Source organism: Rattus norvegicus, chromosome 9, assembly GCF_021556685.1.
Source record: "Rattus norvegicus strain SHRSP/BbbUtx chromosome 9, alternate assembly SHRSP_T2T, whole genome shotgun sequence".
Classification (NCBI taxonomy): domain Eukaryota; kingdom Metazoa; phylum Chordata; class Mammalia; order Rodentia; family Muridae; genus Rattus; species Rattus norvegicus.
The window spans coordinates 54471147-54497230 of NC_141542.1; the positions used below are offsets into that span (position 1 = coordinate 54471147).

Sequence of the window (26084 nt, forward strand, 5' to 3'; positions counted from 1 at the left end):
GTTTAGGGTTCAAGCCATAGTAAACTTGCCACTCAGCTGGCCCTTCACCTAGGAGTCCTGGGGGACGGGAAAAGGCCACCTAGGCACTGGGCTGGGGTTTGAGGGTCAGGAGTGCTTTAGTCTACCAGCATCTTCCAGGGATGCATTAAGTGTCCTTTAGACTGTGCCATGCCCGCTACCTTTGCTTATTTTTCCCCTCCCAACCTGACGCATAGCAGTTTACATACTCTGGACAAGCCTGCCTCACCACAGTGTAATGCTTAGACTAAGACACAAAGTGATTTGTTTAGGATCTGCCATGGGTAACATCTGGATTCCCCAGAGCATAGCCATTTGCTTAAACAGTCCTTGCCTCACACTTGGGAGAGTTTCTTGCAGAAATGGTAACGGCATATTCAGATACAGGCAAATCCAGGAGGTAGAAAATAGCAGATGGTGTCCTTGTAGCTGGCCAAATAAAAGAAAGGAAGGATTAGACTTAGTAACAACCCTGAGTCCTGTGCTGAGTGATTGGGAAGGTACCAGGCAAGCAGATACATTGTATACTTTAGACATCCCCAACCCCTCTGTGAGAGGCAGTCTATGCAGCCAGAGCAGCAGCTGCGACTGCGCAGTGACCACAGGCACGGGGTTGGAGGCTAGGCTGGAGAGATGAGGAGTGAGCAGCTGTCTCCTAAATATAAGCTTCTTGTTTGGGAGGGATTGCCTTAAATTAGGCCGGACTAGAGACGGTGTGTTACAAAACGGCACTGGCACTGGCACTGCCTCTTGCTCCTTTGTGTTCCTTGGAATTAAGGCTGAAGTGACAGCCAGGAATATGCTTCCACCGTCAGTGGTGTAACAGGTGTGGATCTGAGTCTAGAAAACAGAAACTGGGGTTTCCAAGTCCTTGTATCTGTTTACAATGCAGTGCATAAAGACACATGGGTAGTTACAGGGACAGAGGTAGTTTATTAATAAAAGTTGGAGGTGTGCCATGCCTACCCTGGGGCCCGGCTCCAAAAAGTCAAAGAGAGAGAGGAGGGATGGGGTAAGATCTGCAGCAATATTTCATGCCTCATTAACATAATCCCAACTCTCCGAATTTGTCACAGCCTGGGCTTTTCCCAGCATGCTCCCTGCCTGGGCTTTTCCCAGCATGCTCCTTGTCTGGGCTTTTCCCAGCATGCCCCCTGCCTGAATGAGGCTTATATAGACTGAGGTCAGCCAGGCTTTCTACCATTGCCACTGTTTGTCTCCTCATTTCTAGGATTTCTTCCTCCACCATTTTTCATTCCCCTGCCTCAGCAGATCAGTGAGTCTGTCTTGGTCACAGACAGATAGTTGGAGGGTACAGTCCATCATGGCTAAGGTAAGGCATGGCTGCCTGAGTGTGAGGCAGGGGGTCATATTGCAGCAATGATCAGGAAGTAGTGAGTGAGGGTCACTGATGTTCATCCTCATGTCTTTTTATGCAGTCTGGGACCCCAGCCCATGGAATGGTGGTACCCCCATTTTGGGGGGGAAGGTCTTCCCAGCCAGAACTCCCTTGCACAAATGCCCAGAGGTTTGTCTACTAGGTGATTCTAGCCCTGTTGAGGGCTGTTCATGACAATTATTGACATTAATGACAATCAACGGGGACCCTCACAGCAGTGGGTGTGGCTGGTGTATTTCACGGGTGTGAAGGTTGGGATGATACAGGAAGCTGTTTTCTGTGTAGCTGGTCAAAGCTTGATGGTGGGCTATGGGGTGTGGCTTGGAAGAAGGGTGGGCTAACCAAGTGTGGGGAGAGGAGGCCTGGGTGCCCTGACAGGGAGCACAGGGGCCCCAGAGGGCTGGCAGGACTATGTTGTGAGTAGGGTCATAGGGCAGAGTATTGAAGGGACAATAATGGAGAACCTTGAGTTCTGGACTCAGGGAGGCTAAACCTGCTTATCGTTATATTTTCTCTCTGTGTGTATCTCTTGTCTCTGTCTGCCTGTCTGTCTGCCTGCCTGTTGGTCTGTCTCTGTCTCTGTCTCCCTCACTTACTTGCTTGCTCGCTTGCTCATTTTTTAAAGACAGGATTTCTCTGTGTAACCCTGGCTGTCCTAGAACTCGCTCTGTACATCAAACTGGCCTTGAACTCACGGAGATCCATCCACCTGCTTCTGCCTCCCAAGTGCTGGTATTAAAGGCATGCATCACCTCGCCTGGCTTCTCACTGTATCCTTGTTGCACCCACTTACCGCAGTCAACACATAGTAGGTTGCCCTGTCTTTGCTAAAGTAAACTTGCCTGTGACAATGGACTCATCCTGGCAGTGAGATGTAAAAGATTTGACTGAGAGCGGATGCTAGGCAACTGCATCCCACTGCCACAACGGAACTTGCTGTCCTGGCCTTGTTTCCCTTAGAAGTCAGTATTCATATGTTGTGGTAAAAATTAAAGAGGAACATTTTTCTATCAGTTCTGAGAGCCAGATCTACTCACTCTGGTTGCTACTCTGCCACGAGGTCTGTAAGCCCTCTCCAAGCTGTCTCCCTTTAGCCGCCTGCTCTGCACAGTGCCCTAGGCAGTGGTTACCACACTTGGCACACACACACCTCATTCTGCGGGCCCTTGCGTGTTCTCACTCCATGTGGGCAACAGAACCAGGTCCGCACGCTCCAACTGCCTCTCAGCCATTTCTTTCACGCACTGTTCTCTTTAGCCCGGAAAAATCTAAGTTCCAGAAACCTGTAATTTAGCTATTAGATTCACATGTTAAATTCTCAATCTACAATATATCCACAGGATAAACTTACAACCAGTTGATAAGGATATAAACCGCCCACCTAGATAAGATAAGTTTGCCTACAGAAATCCATCCCAGCTACCTTGGCAATTCAGGATCTGGGTCATCCTTCTCAGTCTCTATCTTGATTCTCCTTCCGTCTCATCCTCCCTACAAAGGCTCTGTCCCCAACTTATTTTTTTACTGTCCAATCATGGCCTCGATCTAACTTGTGCCAGCACTCACCTGCATAATGACATCCACCTACACTCATAAATCACAATGGCTTCAGGTGCTACTGCTCCTACACGAGACTAGTGTTTTAACATGAGCTTCCAGATTCTGACCCAGAGGTCAGAGGTCGGTACAAGCGTGGGGCTGTTTGGTCGGAAGCTTCTTGTTTCTGTCCGAGGCTGCTCTTGGCTGGCTGAGTCCGCAGAGGCCAGGACACAACATTTCTTTACGCAGATTCATTCCCCCTGGCTCAGCCTGAAGAATTTCCAACTCACAGGATCCACTGAGGTTTCCTGTGCCTCCTCCTCTGTCCTCTGTACTTCTAGTGGACTTCTCTCTTCCTTGGCAGCAGCTGTCAGATATCTAGCTAAGCCTCATAGAAGGAAAGAGCCCCTGATCAAAAGGACAGTCCCCTCACTGCCTGTGTAGTATCCTGTGATTCAATGTATCCATTCGGAATCATGCCTTTATACACTGTAGGGCTCTCACCCGCCTTTGGATTCTGCACACATCCTGTTTCGCTCTTTGAGCTAGGAATGGCTTCAAAGACCATTCACCTGTGTCAGAGTTTGTCACTGGTGTCATCAGCATGAGACTCACTAGTGCCACCTCACTATCACTAGATCTAGTTACCTGTGGAAAAGCCAGGACCCTGGGCCCCTTCACTCCTTCTCTGCCCTGCTGCGTTGCATTTCACAAGTCCGTCTTGATGGCTTAGTGCCAGTCCTTTGCCCTGAGTGGGTAAGCCACACAGGATGTCCACGGACTGAATGTTGGCCACTCTTTATCCCTGTTATTGAATCTTGGGTTTCAGTCAGCTGTGATGTAGACAGGAGTGGTCAGTGGACACTTGGGGGAGGGGCTCCTGGGTCCATTTCTAGGGAAAGCCAACAAACCAACTGAGTTGGTATAGTCTATGCTGTGCTCTTCATGGGCTTTTCCTCAGTTAGGGTTTTACTGCCGTGAACAGACACCATGACCAAGGCAACTCTTACAAGGACAACATTTAATTGGGGCTGGCTTACAGGTTCAGAGGTTCAGTCCACTCTCATCAAGGTGGAAGCATGGCAAGCATGGTGTTGGAGGAGCTGAGAGTTCTATAACTTGTTACAAAGGCGTGCAAGAGAAGACTGGCTTCCTGGCCTCTAGGATGAGGGTCTTAAAGCCCACACCCACAGTGATACACCTACTCCAACAAGGCCACACCTCTAAACAGCCATTCCCTGGGTCAAGCATCTTCAAATCACGATAGACTTGCTCTTAGCTGCCCTCTGCCTCTGTTTACTCAGCTGTGCATAGTGAATAGAATTTGCTTGCAAGGCTGTGGCGAAATAAAATGGAAAAAATACTAAGAAATACTAAGAAAGCCCCAAACACAAAGTCCTATAAAACAGCGGCTTCATATAGTACTGCTCCCACCCAGGTGATGTTAGCATTTTAAAGAGATTCCAAAGTGCTACTCCGAGGTCAGAGGTCAGCACAACAGAGACTCTTTGGGCTCTCTGGGGTCCAACAGTGAACTTGATACACTATGTGTGTAGCTGGCCTCGGCTAGGTTAATCCTCAGAGGTCAGGACCCAGGGTTCCATGCAGCTTCGTTGCCTCTGATCTAGACTGGTGGGTTTCTACAGAATCCCCAGAGGTCTCCTGTGCCTCTCCCTCTGTCCCCATGCCTCCCCAGTGGACTCTCTCCCCCTCAGCATTAGTTCTGAGACGTATAACTAAGCCCCTAAGAAGAGTTCCTGATCAAGCAGGCCTGTAGCAGGCACCCCGCAATGGTGCTTATTACCAGAGAGTTCAGCCCCTCTGTTGCCTTCTGTGATAATATTACCAGTGACCACTGAGCCTACTCTGTACATCCTTCAGAATAGAGGGTGGTTTGGGGGTTTGAATCTCTTGTACCTAGCCGACTGTGGCTGAGAAGCGGAGACCAGCACAGCAATGGGTAAGGCGGTCTGTCACCACCATTCGTAAGGTCTCCGGCAACTTCTTCTCGGTGTGTACATGTGTGTATGTCTTCACCTAGGAGAGCAAGCACACACATGTGCAGGTCAGAGGACAAGCTCATGTGTCAGTCCTTGCCCCCCCCCCAACTGCTTTTGACAGCATCTTTTTGTCGTTTGCTACTTTGGATGCCAGCCAACCTGGGGATCCTCCTGCCTCTGTTCTTGATCTTACCTTAGCAGCACTTGGACTACAGATGTGCGGCTGCCACATCCAGGTTTACATGCACAGTTGGGATTTGAACGCCAGTCTTCATGCTTATACAGCAAGCTCTTTAGCCACTGACACATCTCCCTGGTGCCCCCTCCCCTTTAGTCCGTGAAGGAAATGTTACCGAGGTTTCTGAGTGAAATGGAATAACAAGAACCCACCCTTCCTCTCCCAAAGGAGAGTAGAACAGTCAGGCCATGCGTAGGAAGTGTACCTGGAAAACCATGCCGGACTGTGGATCTGGTGAGCTGTCAACAGGAGAGAATGGGGGCCCAGCAGGGAGTGCCGCTTCCACACATCAGAGTGTGTGTGGCTTTGTGCCTCTGGCACAGAACAGGTATCAGTAGATGTGTCATGGTGGGGACTGCCAGTTTCCAGTCTACTCCTTTCCCCTTAGGACAGAACTTTTACTTCACCTAGGGCCACAGTGAACGCTGGTCTCCACTGGAGCCAGACAGTGCCCTGGGATAAAGCTCTGACCATGGGTAGGTAGTGAGACGGTTGTGTAGAACTTCAGGGAAGGGTGCCCTTAAGTGAGTGACTCCACAGAGGGTATTTGTCCTGACTGTGAGCTCTAGTCAGGATGTGTGACTTGTCACTCTAGAAGCTGCCTTCAATCTAGCGTGACTCTACCCCAGAGAAGAGAAGTGCTGTGATGCGACTGCAACAAGATGAAGTATGGATCTTGACTTTAAAAAAAAAAAAACCTTTTGAGATAATGGTAGACTTACATAGTTATAAGAACTAATACAGGTATATGAAAAACCATGTGGAGGACGTCATCTCACAAAATTATAGGAGTTACTATAGCCAGAATGTTTACTCTGATGTACTTAAGATCTCTTACGTTGGGTCGGAGAGATGGCCCTATGTTTAAGATTACTGAAAGTTCTTCCTGAGGACCTAGGTTCAATTTCCAGCACCCACATGTGTCGGGAATTGGTCCAAATGCTTTGTCTTGATTCAGCACCCAAATCGGGAATCTGCTTGTCTAGATGCTGAAGGCCTCTGTTCCCAATTGGTTTTTGATTGATGAATAAAAGAGCCAATAGCCAATGGCTGGGCAGGGGAGGAGGGTGGGACTTCTAGATTCCTGGGAGAAGAAACACAGAGAGGAGAAGGAAAGAATTTTCTCGAGAAGCAGGGAATTTATGTCCCCTCTTCCCCTCCCCCCATGTTTATAACCCATGGCGTCTAATTTATGCTGCCTCTATGCTCATACATGTGGTGACATCTGTCAGAGTGTGGCTGACCTACCAGGGTCTAAAAACCTTAAAGCTGACTGACCTTCAAATGCTAATACCTCTTCAGTCAGGAATGGGGGCTCAGGTGCCCGCTTCCCACCCCATGCTAAGAAGGTTAACCAGCTTGATCTTGTGCAGGTCTTGTGGAGGAAGCCACAGCCACTGTGAGTTCATGAGTGCAGAGGTCCTGTCTTGTCCAGAAGATAGTGTTTCGACATGTCCTTCTTAACTTCTGCCTCTTCCCATCTTCCTGCCCCCTCCTCTTCAGTGCTCCCTGAGCCTTAGAGGCAGAGTGTGACACAGATGTTCCACTTGTGGCCCAACACTCCATAAACATTTACTCTCTGCACTTTGGCCAGTTGCAAGTTTCCTTATCCTAGTTAATAAAGAAACTTCTCAGATGAGGTCAGAGAGCTGCACTAATCTGCGGGTATAGAGATGTGAATTTAGAGGGAGTTTGATACTAGGTTTATTTAGTAGTAGGTTCACCCCGGGCCTGTGAGCTCCTCAGACAGGAATTCTTTTTGCCTGCATTTGTAGTTACCAAGCATGTCTGTCCTCCTCAAATCCAAATAGAGGATAGTTACACCTATAACGCCTATACCACTATTGTATCATGGGTACAACGGGTGCCATGCCTGGCTCCCTTGAGGAGTCTTAGTCTTGATCTTCAGAAAGAGATTAGCAGGGGAGAATATAACTGGCTGTTCAGAGATGCTCTCAGTCAGCGGAGACATGCTGTGCCTGCTCGGACACGGCAGACTTTTGGGGTCTGTCTCAGCCACCTGCTCACACTGTACTTCCCTTTGCAGGGGCCGGCGTCAGAGAGGATGTGTTCCTCATCTGGAGAGAAATGGAGGAAGCCTGCAGCACACTGGCTCAGGTCCGGAGCCTGGTGGAGAAGGCTCCTCAGCCGGCTCCTCAGCCCAATGTGTCCCCAGCAGACTGCAGTAGGTGCTGTTTATGTATAAGTTTGTAGTGCAACAGACTCAGCAACATTGGTGGCTGGGGATAGAGGTAGAGGGATTGGAGTCCTCCAACAGGAGAGCTCCTTAGCTCATCTCTAAGGCGTTGGGGAGAGTCTCTGGAGCTGCGGTGTGTGTGTGTGTGTGTGTGTGTGTGTGTGTGTGTGTGTGTGTGTGGATATGTATACACACATGCATGTACTCATTCCCAAAGAAGTACCAGAGTTGGACAGTTGTTAAAACCATAAAGGCAGATTCTTCAGTAACTGTGTATATAGCAAGAGGAGGAAACAAGGCTTGGCATAGACCTGGGCTCAGTTCTGTACACAGCACAGACATCCATAGTGGGGGGGGTAGAGGGATGCCTGTCAATGGGAAAGCATTAAAAGGTGATTCAGTGAATAAGGAGGCTTCTGTCTGGATGGACACGGCAGGATTCTTGCTGAAGGCTGGACCAGATATCCCCTGCGGTGCAGGCATGAGGAATTCCACTGAAATGTTGAACTTGATCATTTATCAGTTAGGGAGGGGATTCCGGTTGCTGCATTTATTCATCTGTGCTAGCTATGCAGAGATGAACACTGGAGCCCGAAGAGTAAGGATATTTAAAAAGAAGATGCATAGGTGACTAACTCAAGCTTAGTCAGAGGCACAGACAGCCCAGCTGTCCTGAAACTCACTGTATGGACCAGGCTGGCCTCACAGAGATCCATCTGCCTCTGCCTCCCAAGTGCCAGGATAAAAGGCGTGCACCACTATCCTGGTGAGGCATGTGTTACTTTTACAGAGACAGTGAGACTGAGAGAACTCAGGGATGGGTCAGCTCGACTTAGCCTTGCTTATAGACTGAATCCCACCCAAACTGACTGTGGCAGGCCACCACCCACTCACCCTCACCTAACTGCAAGGAAGGCTACACTCACCATGGTTCTAACTTAAGGCCACTGCTCTTCTTTGAGACTCGGGAACTTACTTCACTGTTGAATGCAGACTCAGGCCAGACAAGAAACTTAGATGTGTTTGGAAGAGAGAGGGTCTGTAAGGGTTTATATTACCAGTCTTAGAAGGAAGTTACTAAAATGTACTTGCATTTCTGCCTTTAGAGGCCTTTCATGCTCTAAGTGGCAATGACAGCTGTTCTGAGAGTTTATAGGAGTAGAGATAACTCAAAGACAGCCACGTTGCTGAAGGCCCACACCAGCAGTGGGTGACAATTCATAAAGCTGGAACCCTGAGCTCTCTACTCAAACTTGCAGGCAGCTCTGCAGATCTGAGAACCTCCTCCACTTGGCTAGGCTGAGGGTTATAAGTGCTTGTGTGCACTTATAACCTTGGGCCTTGTGTACCTGATAAGTTTTAGGGCCTTCCTGAGACTTATGGATTGACTCCCCTTGAGGATTCCCTGTGTCTTAAGAATCTTCCCCCAGCACAGAATGTTTTGATTTGAAAGAAACTGCCACACATTAATAATAGTGATGGCAAACATTGAGTGAGCACCACTGTGTTTCAGGTGCTCCCATAAGGGTTGGAGGGGTGGGGGTTGTGCTTAGTTTATTTCATCTTAAAAACAAAACCTCTAGACTGAATCACTGTTGTCTACATTTGGTAGGTATTAAAGCCAAGGCACAGAAGGACTATGTAAACAGCCAGTGGTCACACAGCCAGTAGGACAGTCTTAAAGCCCCTTTAATTTAGCAACGATATTGTGTTCACCTGAGCACTGCTGTCTCGGTTCCCACTGTATCTATTGTATCCATTGTTATCAGGTCTGATAGGATGAGAGGCTGGCTTGGTGTCTAACCACTCTTTTCCACCACGGAGAAGCAAGCTCGGGGTATCTTTGTCAGTAAAGAGTAAGGAGGCAGCAAGAAATATTTTTTTCTCTCTTTCTTCTTATTACCAAAGCATGTTCACAATGGAGGGAAGGAGTTTTGCAGCAAGAAAATCCTACTTCCAAATCCCTACAAGCCTGGCCCAGGTTGTTCTCCTTCGGTCTTAGTTTGTTCTTCTCTAACACGAAGAGATTATCAGTCCGGGAGATTGTTGCAGACATTAAGGAAAAGAACGCACAATCTGCTCCCAGTGAGTCCTCACTTTCTCCTTCAACGTTAAGGGAATTGGTGCGTGCATCCTCTGAATTCTTAAGTTGGTGGAATTCTTAAATCGGCTTTCTTGTAGGAGAAAGTAATAACAGCCAGCCTTATGTGTCCGGGCTCTTCACCAGAATCCCCCTCCCTGGCTGTTCTCGAGGGCTTCTGTGAGGTTCTGCAACGCTGCTTTGCGTTAAGTAACTTGCCCAAGGTGACGTTGCTGACAAGTGACAAAAACTTGATGGGAAAAGCTATCCATCTATAAAACTACTGCTGTCTGCCTCCTCCTGCCAGACATTCTGATTTGGTCCAGGTGCGATGGTGCTTGGACATTTTGAGAGTCTCTGGAGGAGTAGGCTTTGATAACCCTGAAGGCTACAGTGTCTCCTCATACAGCCCATGTCACAGAGGCATCATAAATAAATATATATACAAAAGCACACACCCCATAAAAGTAAAAGAGAAAAAAAAAAGGAATGACCTGTGAGTCTGAAATTCAACAATGCTCTCTAAATACTCTTTATGTCAACCTAACATATACATACCCCCCCTGAGGAAAACAACTCTAACCAGACACTTAAAAATTAATCAGAAAGGGGAAATTTGACCAAAACCATCCCTCTGTTGGGTAGTCACCTGAGCCTTTACCCAAATTTGACCCCCAGCATCTATGAAGAGAATGTCTGACTATGCCTTTCCCCCCCAGGCCACGGTCAGTTTGGGCGAAGATCCTGCATCTGCTTCGTGGGTAGGCAGCCACTCCCTCAGCCTGACTGCTTGAGGCCTAAAGGCTTCAGGAGGTGGAGGTGTGGGAGTGGAGGAGCAACAGAGCAGAAAGCTCGGATTGTCATTTGGGTAGACTGCAGATGAAGTAGACAAAGAGTCCCTGAAGCTAGCTGTGCTCTGGTCCCTGTCACTGATTTACAACCACACCCACCTTTCCTCCATACCAACCCCCCAGCCCCCACCCCAGCCAGGGATCAGTCTGCTTATGTAACCATGGGGCCAGTGGCAATATCTGGCTGGGGTGACTCATAGCCTGATGCCTGGGACAGTAAAGCCCACATTGAGAATTAACTTGTTCTAATCCCAAGACCAGGATATAAAAATTCCTTAAGGAGATAATAACATACACCCCCAATATATACAAAACAATATAAATGCAGTGGATGCCAAGCAACAGGGGCAGCAGTACACAGGACAGAAAGGTGGCAAGCCATTGCCCTCCCTAGTTGACTGTGAGGCCATGGGGCACGGAGGAAGAAGCCAGGAGGAGCTTGTCCAAACTTGCTAAGTTTGGAGAGATGGAGTCTAGAAAGAACAAGGCAGCTGCAGCTCACAGCTTAGCATGTCCGAATGGGAAGAACCACGCGCCCAAGGCGACATGCAGGGGCTTTTCCTTGAGAAGGCATCTGACTACTGAGCAGTTCACACTTGTAAGAAAGTTGTCCGACGGGGGGGGGGGTGGTGGGGGCTACTGGGAGGAGTGAGAAGAAAAAAAAAAATAGCGCTCACACAGACTCAGGGACAGAGTCCAAGAACTTTGTAACTCACGAAGGTGTTAAGATGGCTTTGGAAAGTCTGGCCTGAGTGGAGCATTGCTCTGGTACTCCTCAGAAGCCATCAAAGTAAGATGTGAAACAGTTCCTGGGTAACACAACTCCATCTCACAACAGGGCACCGAGAAAGATTTACACAGCACAAAACTGTCCAGTGCTCACCAAGATCAAATTCACAATGCTTGGCATTCAGTCAGAGACGCAGGGAAAGAAGCAAGAAGGGGTTGCCTTTGATGTGGGAGGGGGAGGGAGAGGGGGAGAGGTGGGGTCAGGGGAGGGAGAGGGGGAGGGGAGGGGAAGGGGAGGGAAGGGGAAGGGAGAGGAGAGGGAGAAGGAATGAATCAGCCAAAATGGACAGGGAGAAGAAGCAGAGGGAGATGTCCCCTGGGCTGGTTAGCCTTTTCATAAACTTGATACAACCTTTAGTCACCTGTGGAGGGGGAACTTTAAAGAACTGCCTCCATCAGACAGACCTATGTGCATGTCTCTGGGGGCATTTTCCTGTTACTTGATGTAGGAGGGCCCAGCCCACTGTGGGCGGCACTTTCCCTAAGCAGGTGGACCTGGGCTCTGTAAGTAGCTGAGCAAGCTAGAGAAAGTGAGCCACTAAGCAGTGGTCCTCTGTGGCCTCTGCTTTGGCTCTTGTCTCCAGGTCCTGGCTTTGAGCCCCTCTCCTGTCTTCCACTGCACAGGGACTATGATGTAAACATACAAGCCAGCTGAATGCTTCCCTCTCCCAGATTGCTTTGGTCAAAGTTTTCATTACGGCGATCACAAGAAAACTAGGTGGATGGGCCTTCATCACTGCTCCTACTCTAAGTAGCCCAGAGTGGGGTGCCTCTTTGACGGGGGGGGGGGGCAAGAGAAAGATTTAAACCCAGGCCTCAGACTTGAAACCCAGTACAGAGGAGCCAGAGCGAAACAGCATTGAGCAAAGCTACGTGACACCTGCAGCCAGCCTACCACCTGTCGGATGGGCAGCTGGAACTGTGTTAGGCCTGACTCCTCCCATCACCCCTACTTCAACCCTAGCTGCAGAGCAGGGAGGAAGACTTAGCAAGCTCTGGGGAATGGCCGGGTACAACTACTATCAAGCCAGTGGTTAGAGATGGGGTGTTGAGCCATTTTACTACCACCTGGTAGAGAATTGTGTCCCAGGGGACATAGTTGAGATTTAGGTTACATCTCTGCCACCTGTGTGACCGGCTTCAGACACCCAAGACTGTGTGGGTACTCACAGCTGTGAAACTCAGAGGTCACTTATTTACCATATGCCAAGATGGTTAGGGAACCACATTCACCAACATTACCCTAACCATGAACCCCACAGCATGACCCCAAAACCCCATTTGATGTGGGTAATTGGATCTACAAGATTCTGTCCCAGAGTTGAGTGCTTGGCTGGTCAAAACTCATCCTAGGCGTCTTCCAATGGCTTCTATCCTGGTCTGCCAGAGATGGGACCTCTGAAACAGTTGTAGTGCTCGAAGACATGTCCCCGTGGGACACTTCGACCTCCATTCCAGCTGGCATTGCCTGTGGTAGTTGCAATGGTCCTGAGTCAGGGACTCACCTCCTTGGCTGGCATCCCACAGTACTGTGTGCCTTGACTATAGTCTAGTTGTCAGGCTGGTCCAGGCAGGTTGTTGGCTTAGGTTGTAACAGGTTGGTGGCAGTGGTGACCAGGGAGCCACATCCTGAGACTAATCACTTACTGTGATTCTGTCAGAGCCAGACAGAATCCTCCAATGTCTGATCTCAGGCTGGTGACTGTGAAAGAGACAGCGGGCCTTTCTAGGTCACAGGGGTGGCCTGTGAGGACAGCTGGCCCACCTGTCTTCGTTCTTTCTGAGCAATGCACCATAGGCATGATCAAGAAATCTGGGCTTGGGTTGCCCTTTTTTGCTGAAGCAATGACTGCATGCTGACGACAGACTCATCCTCCTTTTTATCCGGGTGCCACCCAGGGCTGAAATTATGGAAGTGACATATGACTCCATGTATCAACATGCACCTAGCAGGCATGCCCAACCTTTGGATGTTGAGATATGATGTCGTCATCCACAAGACTCATGCTCAAGAAACACATGATCCGGGGTTGGGGATTTAGCTCAGTGGTAGAGCGCTTGCCTAGTAAGCGCAAGGCCCTGGGTTCGGTCCTCAGCTACAAAAAAAAAAAAAAAAAAAAAAAAAAACCAAAAAAAAAAAAAAAAAAAAAAAACAGTAAAACAAAAAAAACCCTCAAAAAACCATGATCCATTTACCAGGAAAATCACACACACACACACACACACACACACACACACACACACACACTCAAGAGTATTCTTTAAATCTACATATCTATCTACCTACCTACCTATCATCTATCTATCTATCTATCTATCTATCTATCTATCTTCTATCTATCTATCGATCTACTACCTATAACCTATAATCTATCTATCTATGAATATTTTGTCTGCAAGTATACCTTTGCACCCCATGCATGCCTGGCACCCAGGGAGGCCAGAGGAGAGCATTAGGTCCTCAGGGGCTGGGGTTGCAGATGTCTACGCACTACCATGTGGTGCTGGGAACCGAACCTGGGTCCTCTAGAAAAGCAGCCAGTGCTCTTAAGCACCATCTCCTCAGCCCCTCAGAGTTTTTTTAAACAAGTTTCTGATCGCGCATGGGGCTGCGTCCTTGCCACCCTGCATGACGGTACCTGAAACTTTCAGACAACCATGACATCGTACGTGGGAAGTAATCAACTCACTTTTGAATAACCAGTGGAGCTTGGATAAAAATGGAGAAGGAAATTAATTTTTTCCCCTGAAACAAAAGAAGAGGGAGGCACAGCCTACGGCAGAAGTATTGTCCAGATGAGCGTGTGTAGAGAAGTGCAAAGGTCTGAGACGCCTGCCACTGACCCTGACCACAGGAGCTAAGGATGGGAGGAGCAGCCAAAAACCCACGTGAACTTGAAGAACAGAGCAGACAGTAAACCCCACCAAAGATCTGCAAATCAGAGCCGAGTCTTCAGACAGACAACGCTGTCTTAGACTGAGTATGAAAAGGACAGGAGACATCAATGAATGAGGCCAGAGAGCATAAGAGGAACATTACAACTGACACTTCAGAAAGGTACAGTGTGACCAAGGTCACCTGGGACAACTGGGAGAACCTGAAGGAAGTGGACAGATCCCTTAGACAACAGCCTTCCAAGAGTAGACCATGAAAGAACAGAAAATCTAAATAAGCTAATGATGAGAACATATTAATGACCATTTGTAATATAACACTTGGCAATATACGAGAGGCAAATACTATGTTCCTTTCTTAGGACATAGAACAGCATGCCCACTTTTGGCACCGCTATCCAGCAGGGCGCTGGAAGTCTCAGCCAGAACAATCTGTGAAGGGAAAACAACGGACATTCAGTTTGGAATCTGGTGAGCTCTAGATTCAGTGAGAGATCCTGTCTCAAAAAATAGATAGGTAAATAAGTAAGTAAATAATAAAAAAATAAAAAGGTGATAGAAGAGTGTCAATATTGGCTTCTGGCTTCTCCACACGTGCTCGTACACGCCCGTGTATACACACGGGCAAAGCACGTGTTTAGGCACACAGAGGTTGAGCTCATCATTAGCACGGGCTACTGACGAAGTGATAAACGCCACCTGAAGTTAGGCTGCGACTGGATGAGGTTGTGCACCGTTAGCTGCAAACAACCACCACGATTACATACGCTACAATGAAGGCATTGTTGTGGTCATCCATGCCTCCACACAGGGCTGCTATAAAGTGTAGGAGGGGGTGTTGCTCTGTTGCGGGCACATTCACCAGGGCACTCCCTCTGTGTAGGATCCAGGCAGGATTCTGAAACAAAAACTAGGCCTCCTTTGTCATAGAAAACTAAATAACTTTTCCAAGCTTGAGGAAGCAGAACTTTTTTTTAAAAATTATGCTACAGCCCAAACATTTCAAGGGCTCTTCACTTGGGATCTTCTCCACATCCATCTGTGACCCATCAGAGCCACGGAGCCTCAACATACCTGGTGGTCATGCTTCAGTCACGAACAAGGAGAGCCCCGGAGTTTACTCTCCAAACTCCAGATCTGACTCTGAATATTGACTCGTTTCAAAGTGTCAATTAGATGTCACGAGCCTCAGGGCTCTTTCAAGCTCTTCAGACAAAGTAAGTGGGAGAGTATTTATTGAACCAATGGAGACAGAAGACGGTCATTTTGCATATTAAATAACCAACAAGATTTTGTTGTAGTCCTGAGTGGCATTTGAGACATGGAGGAGTGCAGTCAGAGATGTATTAGAGCTGGTTTTGCTCACTGCTGCCATGTGCCTCTTGATAACATGCTATCTGTGCCACAGTTTCTAAAGATTTTATTTGTTTGTTTATTATTTATGAGTGCACTGTAGCTGTTTTCAGACACACCAGAAGAGGACGCCAAATCTCGTTACAGATGGTTGTGGTTGCTGGGAATTAAACTCAGGACCTCTGGAAGAGCAGCCAGTGCTCTCAACCACTGAGCCATCTCTCCAGCTGCTTTGGTTTGTAAAGAGCAAAATGCAGGCAATTCAGAAAACTAAATTTAAAAATGCAAAGAGAACTGGGGAGACAGCTCAGTGGTTAAGAAAGAGCGTGCTCTTGCATAATGAAGGCCTGCAAAAGATGGGTTTGTAAAGGCCAAAGTGTAGTGGCATAGACCTCTCTGTGGTTTCTGCATCGTAGGAGGCTGAGGCTGGAAGACAGGGACTTCAAAATCAACTGGAGCTCCAAAGCGAGTTTCCATTGAGACAGGACTGCACAGAGAAAGTCTCTGAAAACACAGACACATAAATTCATGGGATGACACCAGAGTAAATCTATGTACTTAGAGTAGATTTATTTTTAACAAGGGTTTTGGGAGATTTCAATATGGGGAAAATAACCTCCCAACATGGGAGGGCATGGGAGCATGCACCTCAGGGTAAAAACTAAATTATAATACTTTGGAGCCAACCTCCACACAAACGCACATTGCCTCAGGCTCAGCAGTGTTTTGCATGTTAGCACTGGGAAGAGCAGCAGAGATAAGATACAAAGGGACTGTGGTGGTTTGCATGAGAGTGGCCCTCAAAGGCTCACATGCTTGAATGCTTGATCCCCAGCTATTGACACTGTTCGGGAAGGATTAGGAGGCGTGGCCTTGTTGGAGGAGGTGGGTCACTGGAGGAAGCCTAGCCTTGCTCTCCCTCTCTGCCTGCAATTTGCAGCTCAGATGTGAACTCTCAGCTCCTTGTCCAGTCATGCCTGCATGCCTGCCACCATGCTCCCCCCCATGATGGTCATGGACTTATTGTGGTAAAAATTAAAAAAGCGGTGGAACCGGTACCTGTGCATACCCTGGCGGTTGCTAGTTCTGGCTCCAGAGGGTCATTTGAACAAGCGCCAATTTATCTCAGATTGGTATCTCTCCCGGAGGCTCTCTGCTAGCTGCAAACTCTCTAGTTCCAGCTACCCAGTAAAATCATGGTTCTAGAAGTCCAGCAGCAGCTGGCCTATCGCAGCTCCCTGCCACAGTCTCTGCCCACACTCCCAGCAACTGCCCCCTGGTAGTTAAAGTATAAACTCCCAGCTACCTGGTAAAATCAAGACTCAATAAACGGTAAACCCAACAATCAGATTTATAGTTAAATTCTCAATCCACAATACATCCACACAATAAATTCACTGCCAATGAATAAAGATAGAAACTGCCCACCTGGATAAGATAAAATTGACTTAATCCACCTGGATCTGGATTATCCTGCTCCATCGTCTCCACCTTGATTGTCTTGGCTCCTCCTCCTCCTCTTCCTCCTCCTCCTCTTCCTCCTTCCTAGACATTTTCTCCACCTACCCTTCCTTCTCATCCAATGATAGGCTTTGCCTTATCCTGGACCCGCCTCGCTGCATAATGACATCATCCTACATGGGCTAACCCTTTGGATTCAAGCTGTAAGCAAGCCCCATCAAAACTCTCTTCCATAAGCTACTCTGGTCATGGTTATCCCCTCGTAGCAGTATAGAGCTAAGACCAGGACCTCAGAAATGTGCTTCACGCTTCAGTTGACACTGTGGAGAAAAGGGAAGATCCAAGAATGGAAGTTCTTAGAAACAAGACATTCGTGCAGACTCTAGACCAGTGGTGCCCAACCTTCCTAGTGCTGCGACTCTCTAATACAGTTCCTCATCCTGTGGTGATCCCCCAACCATGAAACTATTTTGCTGCTACTTCAGAACTGTAATTTTGCTACTGCTATGAATTGTAATGTAAATATCAGATCCGCGACCTCTGAGGGGGTTACACAGCTCACAGGTTGAGGACCGCTGCTCTAGATGAAGGAAATCAGAGGGATAGTCACCACTTGTAAATAAATGACTGCTACCCTAGTCTTCATTGCACACTTCCATGAGCTCCAGGTCTCACCATTTCCCAAAGTCCACTTATACATTTTCTTCCCTGTCTCCTTAACCTCATGTGTCCACTTAACTTGCCACAGCCTGAATATTTGTTGACATTGCTGGTGGTGCTTTTTGAGGCAGGGTTTCTCTGTGTAGCCTCAGCTGTCCCAGAGCTCACTCTGTAGACCTGGCCTTGAACTTACCTTAGTGCTGGGATTAAAGATGCCACCGCCACCCTACCCCCCACCTCTGGCTATTTTAAACAATTTTTAAAGAAGTTTTTTTTTCCAATTGTAGGTGTATGGGTTATTTTTTGGGTCTGGTCACCGTGTGTGCCCAGTACCTCTGGAGGCCAGAAGAGAATTTGCTACCACGTGGGTGCTGTGGATTGAACCCAGGTCCTTTTAAACTGCTGAGCCATCTCTCCACCTCACAGTCTCACTTCTTAAAAAGTTGTTGCTTGGGGTACTCAACTTTGCCACCTGAAATGGTTGCTGGGTCATGGGCTCATCAAAGCACGCTGTCTGTGATTCCCCTCCCACCATCTGGCCTTCTTTCTTCATATTCCTGTGCAGGGTTGTCCCTGAACTGACGATTGCTCCCCACTGCCGAGCAGACATTATGGTTTAGAGTTCCCTGAAGCTGCCCCACCACCAGCTGAAATGCTGCCTGCATGGAAAGTCATTTCTCACACACCGACCAGACGGTGAACAGAAGAGAAACTGGGAGAAGTGTGGGCAGAAGGAAGGTGCTTGTTCCTCCTCCGAGTTCCTTTTTTTGTTTGTTTGTTTTTCATTTGAAACCTGCTTCTTTTCTGCCTCATTTCTTTCCCTCACCTTCTTCTCTACCCTCAGAGGCGGGTAGGAATTAGTGGCCCTGGAACTGGAAAAAGCAAATTGCGCAAGCAACAGAACCCTTCTTTGCAAAGGAAGCCATACTTTGATTTATCATAATTAACAAGAGGGAAAAAACAAACAAACTGCTGCTATAAAATTATTTAAAAAGCTGTCTTTTATCCCCGTAGTGCCCCAAGGTATCTGGTAGATATCTTCATCTCAGTCAGCAAAGCGTCTCACCTGCTCTGCTCCATCCCATATCACACTGCTGATGGCTTCTCTCTGAGCCTGGCAACAGTCTCTCTACCCATCCAGTTCCCAAGGCAGGTTTCCACCATGCCAGAAATACGCATCTCAATTCCGTGGTGGCTTAGTGTCCCAGCTGCCACCTACTCCCTTAAACTTAATTCACCACAAGAAAGAACACACAACACAACAACCTCTGATCCATTTGATAAGATATAATTGCCCACCTAAACATACAAAGCTCTGTACACATCCATCCCTTAAAATATTCATAACAACCTTTAAATGTGCAGAGAGGAATCTTAACATCCGCCTCCATGTCCTCTCTCTAAAACTCCCACCTCCTCCAGTCTCCTCCTCTCTCTAAAACTTTTCTCCCACCCATTCTTCCTTCTTGAACAAGGACAGGCCTCATTCTATCTTGTACCTCCCTTCACCTGTACGACATCCTACAACAAACAAAATTCAATTTACAATATTCTCAGGATCAGGGGGTGTAGGCCTAGAGCTCCCTGGCACCCCTCTTCAATCTCCCTTCAAGTTAAAGGTTACAAATTCTAACAGGCTTTTACCTGACCTTCCATTCAGAACAGAGACTACTTCCTGCTCCCTCTCAGGCACACACTTGACATTAGGCTCCTCGGTGCTCCCACTGGGCCTCAGCCCACATCTTTGCAGAGAAGCAGTCTTAGGGTAATGGTGGGTTTCTGCATTCCATCTCCCTCCTCCCGGGTGGTACCCATGAGGTGCCGGGCACATGTGTTGCGTGCTCGATTCTTTAGCAAGCACACATTAGCAAAATATATCAGACAAGCACAGAGATGTGTGCAACTGCTCAAAGGTGACTTCTGTCTTAATGTCATAGTGTCACTGCCTGTCCCCCGGCCTCTGCCCTGAGCAGGTTTCATCCCACCTTTAGAGGAACCACAGGTCTGCTGAAGGGGTCAACCCACCTCATCAGTGGGAGGGACTGGATTATCCTAGAGTTTCTGTTTGTCTCCCTCTGTTCCCAGCTGTCCTTAGTTCTGTGCCCTCCCTCTTCCTTCCCTCCCCCACTTCCAGCATGTATTGCGCCCTGGTCTGCAGAGCACAAGCCCTGGACAGAAAGGCGCTGGGATGAAATACTTTGGGGTTTCCCAATAGAGGATTGGGATGGATCCTGTTTGTGGTGAGCCTCCCACCCCAACCCCACCCCCGCCCATGCTCTAAAACAGGTTTAAAACAAGGTCATTAGTAATCTCCAAGTTTTTAGGTCCCCCCTCCCCAGAGTTTTACCTAAGGAGCCTTTCTGAGTAGCAGCCATCGGTGCTCAGTGGGGGCAAAGCATGTGGAGTTCACTGGGAGAATCACCAGATTGACGATGCTCTCCCTGTCTGGCAGTTCCCTGAAAAGGCACATGGCCTAGCATAACAGGAATGAGGTGGCAGTTGAGTAGCTTTCAGTGGACAAGGGTAGAGGGTGCAGTCTCGGGGGTAGTAAATCCTTGATGGTACCCCCTCGAGGATCTGACTTTGAGGGTAGGGTGCATAAGTGTCAGAGGGAGTAGTGATGGGTGAACTGTACCCAATATCATTTTTATCACGACCCTGGCTAAACCATGATGGTTTCCAAAAGCATTGGTAAGTTTGGCTTCGTGCCTGGAAAATATTCTGCGACTAACCCACAGGACGGAGGGGACAGGCAGGGAAATTCTGTGCTTCCCTCCTGGAGTGGATAAGGAGGGCCCTGTGATCAGCATCGCCGTGAGCTCACACCTCTGCACGAGTGGAGGCTCCAAAGGCAAGGATTCATACACACTCCTAATTAAAATAACCACGGGAGAACCGAGAAAGGATCCCTCTGTCAGTGCGATAATGAACAGATGCTGCCCCTCTCCTTTCCCCCCCTCAGGCTATCGAGGCTCCGTCACTAATTGGTGTAATTAGCAGTGAATGAAATGAACATGAAAATCAGCTTCCCTCTCCTCTCACCTCTCTAGCTCTGATGCATCTGAGCTCTCTGCCTTGAATGCTTGGCTGCACTGATGTCCTCTATGAAGCTCAGGTTGGAAGGGGCCCTCAACCCCTTTTAGCGTGTAATTGGGAGTCTGACTTCTGCCGGAAAGCGGAAGCAGCTTCACCCTCTGTCCTCCATGAACTTGAAGGGTGAAGGTTCATCTCGGGCTCTTTAAACATCCTTGCTAGGGCCGGTTTTGATGACTTCCAGAAGGTTCTTTTTGTCATAAATTTGGACTTACTCTTGATGAAGGGCCTTCATCTTTTTCTAAGAAGGCAGCCCCCCAAAACAGAGCAAAAGGGGGTGTGTTGCCATGGAAACCACTGAACGTGGTTTATTTCCCATCACACTGGTTGAACAAGGAAAAGAGAAGAGAGGAACCAGCTTCACAGGCAGGAACAAAGAGGTGTCCAAGACACAGAGAGCAATTAAGGACTGGAGAAATCAGGCTGGAGAAATGGCTCAGTGGTTAAGAGCACTGACTGCTCTTCTAGACGTCCTGAGTTCAAATCCCAGCAACCACATGGTGGCTCACAACCATCTGTAATGGGATCCAATGCCCTTTTCTAGTGTGTCTGAAGACAGCTACAGTGTACTCATACACAAAATAAATAAATAAATCTTAAAAAAAAAAGGACTGGAGAAATCATAGGAGAGTTTCTCCAAGGAGGCTGATGTCCCCCACAAAACCCAGCCACATTTTCCTTTGGTGGCTTGCAGTGGCGCCAGGCACTCCCTGGGGAAGCCGAAGGGGGCCCGATGTTCTGGGAGGCTTCTGATTTGAATTCCTTGAGAAAGGCAGGAGGAAGTCACCTGCTGGCACTGAGGATGCTACTCAGAGGGGCTATGGGGCCATACTGGCTTCAAATTCGAGCGCGGAAGCCAGCTTCTCTGATCACTTCTGACTCCAATAGGTTTCTGAGTGAGTTCTTCCAAGGAGTTGTATTATAACACGAGGACGTGCGCATCCGGCATGGTCCTGGGCAGCTTCTTTCCAGATCACTGAGGACTGACTGGCAGCAAGCCGCTTTATTTCCCCAGGCCCTATTCTAGTTATACGGCTCCTTAAATATGGCAAGCCCAGTAGAAATTTAATCTTTCATGGAAAGATTTAGGTTTTTTTAAAAATTCTTTTAAATGTTTATTTATTTATTTTATGCATGAGAATACACTATAACTGTCTTCAGGCACACCAGAAGAGGGCATCGGATCCCATTACAGATGGTTGTGAGCCACCATGTGGTTGCTGGGAATTGAACTCAGGACCTGTGGACCAGCAGTCAATGTAGCCATCTCTCTACCCCTTAAAGATTTATTTTTATTAAAAGAAAATGGTGTGTGTGTGTGTGTGTGTGTGTGTGTGTGTGTGTGTGTGTGTGTGTGTGTGGTGTATACATGTACATGTGTGTGTAGGTGCCCTCAGAAGCCAGAAGAGGGCATTAGATTCCCTGGAGCTGGAATTACAGGCAGATATGACCTGCCTGGTACAGGTAGGTGCTGAACCAGATTGGGGTCCTCTGCAAGAGCAGTCCATGCCATTAGCCACTGAGTCATCTCTGTAACCCTGTAGTGGCTAGCTTTTGTCCACTGGATACAAACCACAGTCACCTGGCATAGGGGAACCTTGAATGGGGAACTACCTCTGCCTGTGGGCAAGTTTGTGGGGCATTTTCTTGATTAAGGATTGACGTGGGAGGGTCTAACCCACTGTGGGCAGTCCCACCCCTGAGCAGATGGTCCTGGGTTGTCTAAGAAAGCAAGCAAGGTGAGTGAGCCTTGGACACAACCCTCCATGGTTTCTGCTTCAGTTCCTGTCTTGAGTTCCTGGCATGGCTTCTCAGCATGATGGAACTGGCTGTAACTGGTAAGCTAGCACACACCCTTCCAGGTAGTTCAGTGTTTTGTCCCAGCAACAGGAAGGAGAGTGGGACAAGCCCAGAGGTTACCTTTAATGACAGTCAGTGCCCTGTAGTCTCAGGCTCTGAGCGCTGAACCAGCTATGAATCAAACATATTTAAGGAGGAAGGGGGGGGGGGCTGGAGAGAGGGCTCAGTGGTTAAGAGCACTGACTGCTCTTCCAGAGGTCCTGAGTTCAACTCCCAGCAACACATGGTGGCTCACAACCATCTGTAATGGGATCCGATGCCCTCTTCTGGGGTGTCTGAAGACACTGACAGTGTACTCATATGCATAAAATAAACAAATCTCTTTAAAAAAAATAAGCGACTTTACCAGAAATGTGAAGATTTGTTTGCCATTTGTAAGCATTGCTTGCATTGGGTGATGCAACATGTGATCTAGAGGTGATTTGAGGTGTACAGGAACATGCGTGTAGGCTTTGTGCAAACACTACATCACCATGAGGAATTTGAGCAGCGTCTGATTGAGGTACTCAGAATGGGTCCCTGATCCAACCATCCCTAGACCCTGGATCAAAACCAGTGCAAAATTTCGGTCTCCATCTCAGTCTTCCTGACTCTCGTGCACATTGCTGGAGTGTTAAGAAGCCAGTGATACTGAAAACTGCCTACGAGAAGCCCCACTGCCACACTAGGGACCAAACATCTACCACATACACTTTCAGGTGCATTCTCAAAAACATGTCTACACAGCATCACTAGTTTGATGTGAATTATGCCTAAGTCATAAACTAGATCTGTAGAAATTCAGGCATCAGGAGTCCCACTAGCTAGCAGTGTATAAAAGGGAAGCTCGCTGGCTGTTCTCCCACACCGAGTAGAATGAATGAATGAATGAATGAATGAATGAATGCATGCATGCATTCTTTCAATGGCCTGGCAGCATAGGATACATTTCCAGTAAATATAAAATCAGTTTCTCCAAGAAGGCCAAGAGGATACCATCTTCCATCTGCTGGTAAAGCTATTTGCTTGAGCTCAGAGTGGTAAAATGGATGAATTACATTTGAGCCACTTGCCTCAGATAGTAGATGGCTCAGCCGAGACGTGAACGCAGAGCTTCTGACCCTGCATGCAATGCCTTCCTGACACGTGGCTTGGGCCGTGCTGGCATGAGGTCAGTTCACACTCATAGAGGAGGACGAGAGGAGAGAAGGAAGAGCCCTGCTGGAGCACATTTCCCGAAGGGACGTGCAGGCTGTGTAGTCTAGCAGCAGGAATGGTTCAGATGGGTAAATATGAGGCTGGGGGTGTTGGAGGAACTGCTCACAAGTTATGAGTGGCTGGTGAACTATGATTCCAGAACCAACGACGCCTGCTGAGAGTAAGGAAAGTCCAGAAGACACCTGGGACTCCCGGAAGTGGCTCCAGAAATATGGCTTGAAGGCTCAGAAGCTGACCTTTTACGATATGCTCGCCGAATGTTCCTTCCGCCATGCTGATGGAGTCGTTGATATAAAAGCCAAACCAGAAAACGAATCTGTGCAGACCAGCGCGGTAGGTGAAAGGCGGCAGCGGGGCTGTGGGCCTTCCCTTGGTGTCTGAGGCAGGTGGTGAGACCTTCCTTGGATCAGAAGCCCAGGGCAGGACCACATTGAAAGATGTCAGGGGACGGACGTCAGCTAGGGTTTCTGTGACAAGGGTGTCCCTTTGCTTCCCGACTTCACTAAATGGTACCCACGGGAGTGGTGAGAGCCGGGGCATGGTTCTACATGTCTTAGTCTATTCTGAGTGGATATAACAGAGTCCTTGATGGTAGGTGCTTCATGATGAGACACTTATATTTAGCTCTTATTTTTGGAGGTCTGTTATCAGGGAGGGGGTACCATCTTTCTAGCTTCTGGTACAGCACCCCCCAGCTCCCGGCTGTGTCACACAGAAGCAGAAAGAGAAACAGCCACCAATAGAAGGGGACCAGATGCATCGATGACTGTACAGCAGCCTGTGCCAGTGAGTGTCCATGCTGTACGACCAGCATTATTGCCCGTCATTGGAAGTTCCCCATGATCTCCCACTAGACCCTGCTTCTACGCCACTCAGCACTGCCACACTGGGGACCTGCCACAGACACTTTTGGAGACCCACTCAAAATTCCAAGCTATACCAAGAGTTAGAAGTATGTTGTACCCAAGTCATCAGCTGGACCTATAGAAACTCAAGCCTTATAAGTGTCCAGATTGTTCGATGCTATGTCAGAGGAGAGTCTCTTTGTCTGCCTCTATTGAAAAGAAGGGAGAAACTGCTGGTGCGTGTGTCAAGAACCAGGCGCTTCTATGGTCCCCTTGAATCTCTAGTATCTTAAAGGTGCAGTACTCCAGTGGGCACCTGCCAATACTCAGCAGATTTGCAGTAAACATAAAATCAGATTCTCCAAAGAGTCACGGTACCAGACAAGTATGTTTCAAGCTCTGAGAGGTGCAATTCCACTGTACCAAATGGCATCCACGAGGATGCTTCTCAAGTGTCTGACCCCAGCTCCCAAGGACCAAATTATTCTCAGTGTCAGTGGTTTCTAAACTTTCATATCATGTGATCCAAGGTCAGGAATTTTATAAAGAAAAGGTATTTATTTAGCTCACAGTTCTAGAGGTTAAAGAGTCTGGCGTTTAGTACCTGCTAAGTCTCCGGTGCAGACATCGTGTGGTATCAGCTCACAGAAAAGAAGGGAAGTAGGCACAGGTAGGAAGAGCACAAAGATGAGGGGCGTGGTTGGGAAGAAAAGGGGGCATAGGTGTGACAACAAGGGGGGGGAGATAGATGTGACAGCAAGGGGGGGAGATAGATGTGACAGCAAGGGGGGGGGAGATAGATGTGACAGCAATGGTGGGTGTTGACTTTTCGAGTTGACAGAATTTAGAATCACCCAGCAGAAAAACCCTAGAGCGTACCGATGAGGGGGTCTCTAGATTGTGTTAAGTGCGGTGGGAAAACCTACCCTACGTGTGAACAAAGCCATCTGGAATGCGGGCATCACCCATCCATGGACTGAGGCTCCGGGCTGAATAAACAGGAGAAAGTGGGCTGAGCATTAGCAACCGCCTCTCTCTGCTCCCTGACTGCAGATGCCCTGTGTGTGTGTGTGTGTGTGTGTGTGTGTGTGTGTGTGTGTGTGTGTATGTATGTGTGTGTATATATGTGTGTGTTTATGTATATTTGTGTGTGTGTGTGTGTGTGTATTTGTGTGTGTGCCAAGGATCAGGCTTGGTTTGGAGAGAAGTTCTGAGAGAAGGGGTGTTTGAGAGCTGTGAAATAAAGGACTCGAAGTCAAATTGTGGGTCATAAGCTGACAGACTATGTTCTGCTCAAGACAGCGTTCCTGATTGCTCTCTCTCTGTGTTCTGCTTTTTCTGAAGATCTCCAGGCAGCACTCTGCTCCCAATAGCTTTTTTTTTTCTTCCCAATTCTAAAAACTCTCTGGATAGCTCATCTCTTGCAGATTGAAAGCCCGGTGTTTTATTTAAATATCAATTCAGTTGTGTATCTTTCTGACAAGCTCCCTCATAGTACAGCTGCCTCTGTTCCTTTAGATCTGTGAAGCTCCATATACAATTCATATCGCACCTTTACATAGTTGAGAAATTATGTATTTTCAAACTCATGTTTTTTATCATTTTTCCC

At 48.0% G+C, this 26084-nt stretch overlaps 1 protein-coding gene and 1 long non-coding RNA gene across 6 annotated transcripts in view; one reads left to right on the forward strand and one right to left on the reverse strand.

Annotated features, from left to right (window-relative positions):
- Vwa3b (von Willebrand factor A domain containing 3B) overlaps positions 1-26084 on the forward strand; it is a 169098-nt gene that overhangs the window by 51382 nt on the left and 91632 nt on the right. For all 5 annotated transcript variants that reach the window (XR_015628847.1, XR_015628846.1, XR_015628845.1 and 2 more), the window contains 2 exons: positions 7242-7379; positions 23770-23963. Coding sequence is in view for 2 of the 5 variants with exons in the window: in XM_087567260.1 (XP_087423386.1) it covers positions 7242-7379; positions 23770-23963 (332 nt within the window). In the remaining 3 variants the exon portion in view is untranslated. The remainder of the gene's footprint in view (positions 1-7241; positions 7380-23769; positions 23964-26084) is intronic.
- Positions 15235-17140, reverse strand: LOC148003687 (uncharacterized). The gene is made up of 2 exons (XR_015629473.1): positions 16788-17140; positions 15235-15863 (listed from the first exon to the last, which is right to left on the reverse strand). It is a non-coding gene; the product is annotated as an uncharacterized LOC148003687 (long non-coding RNA).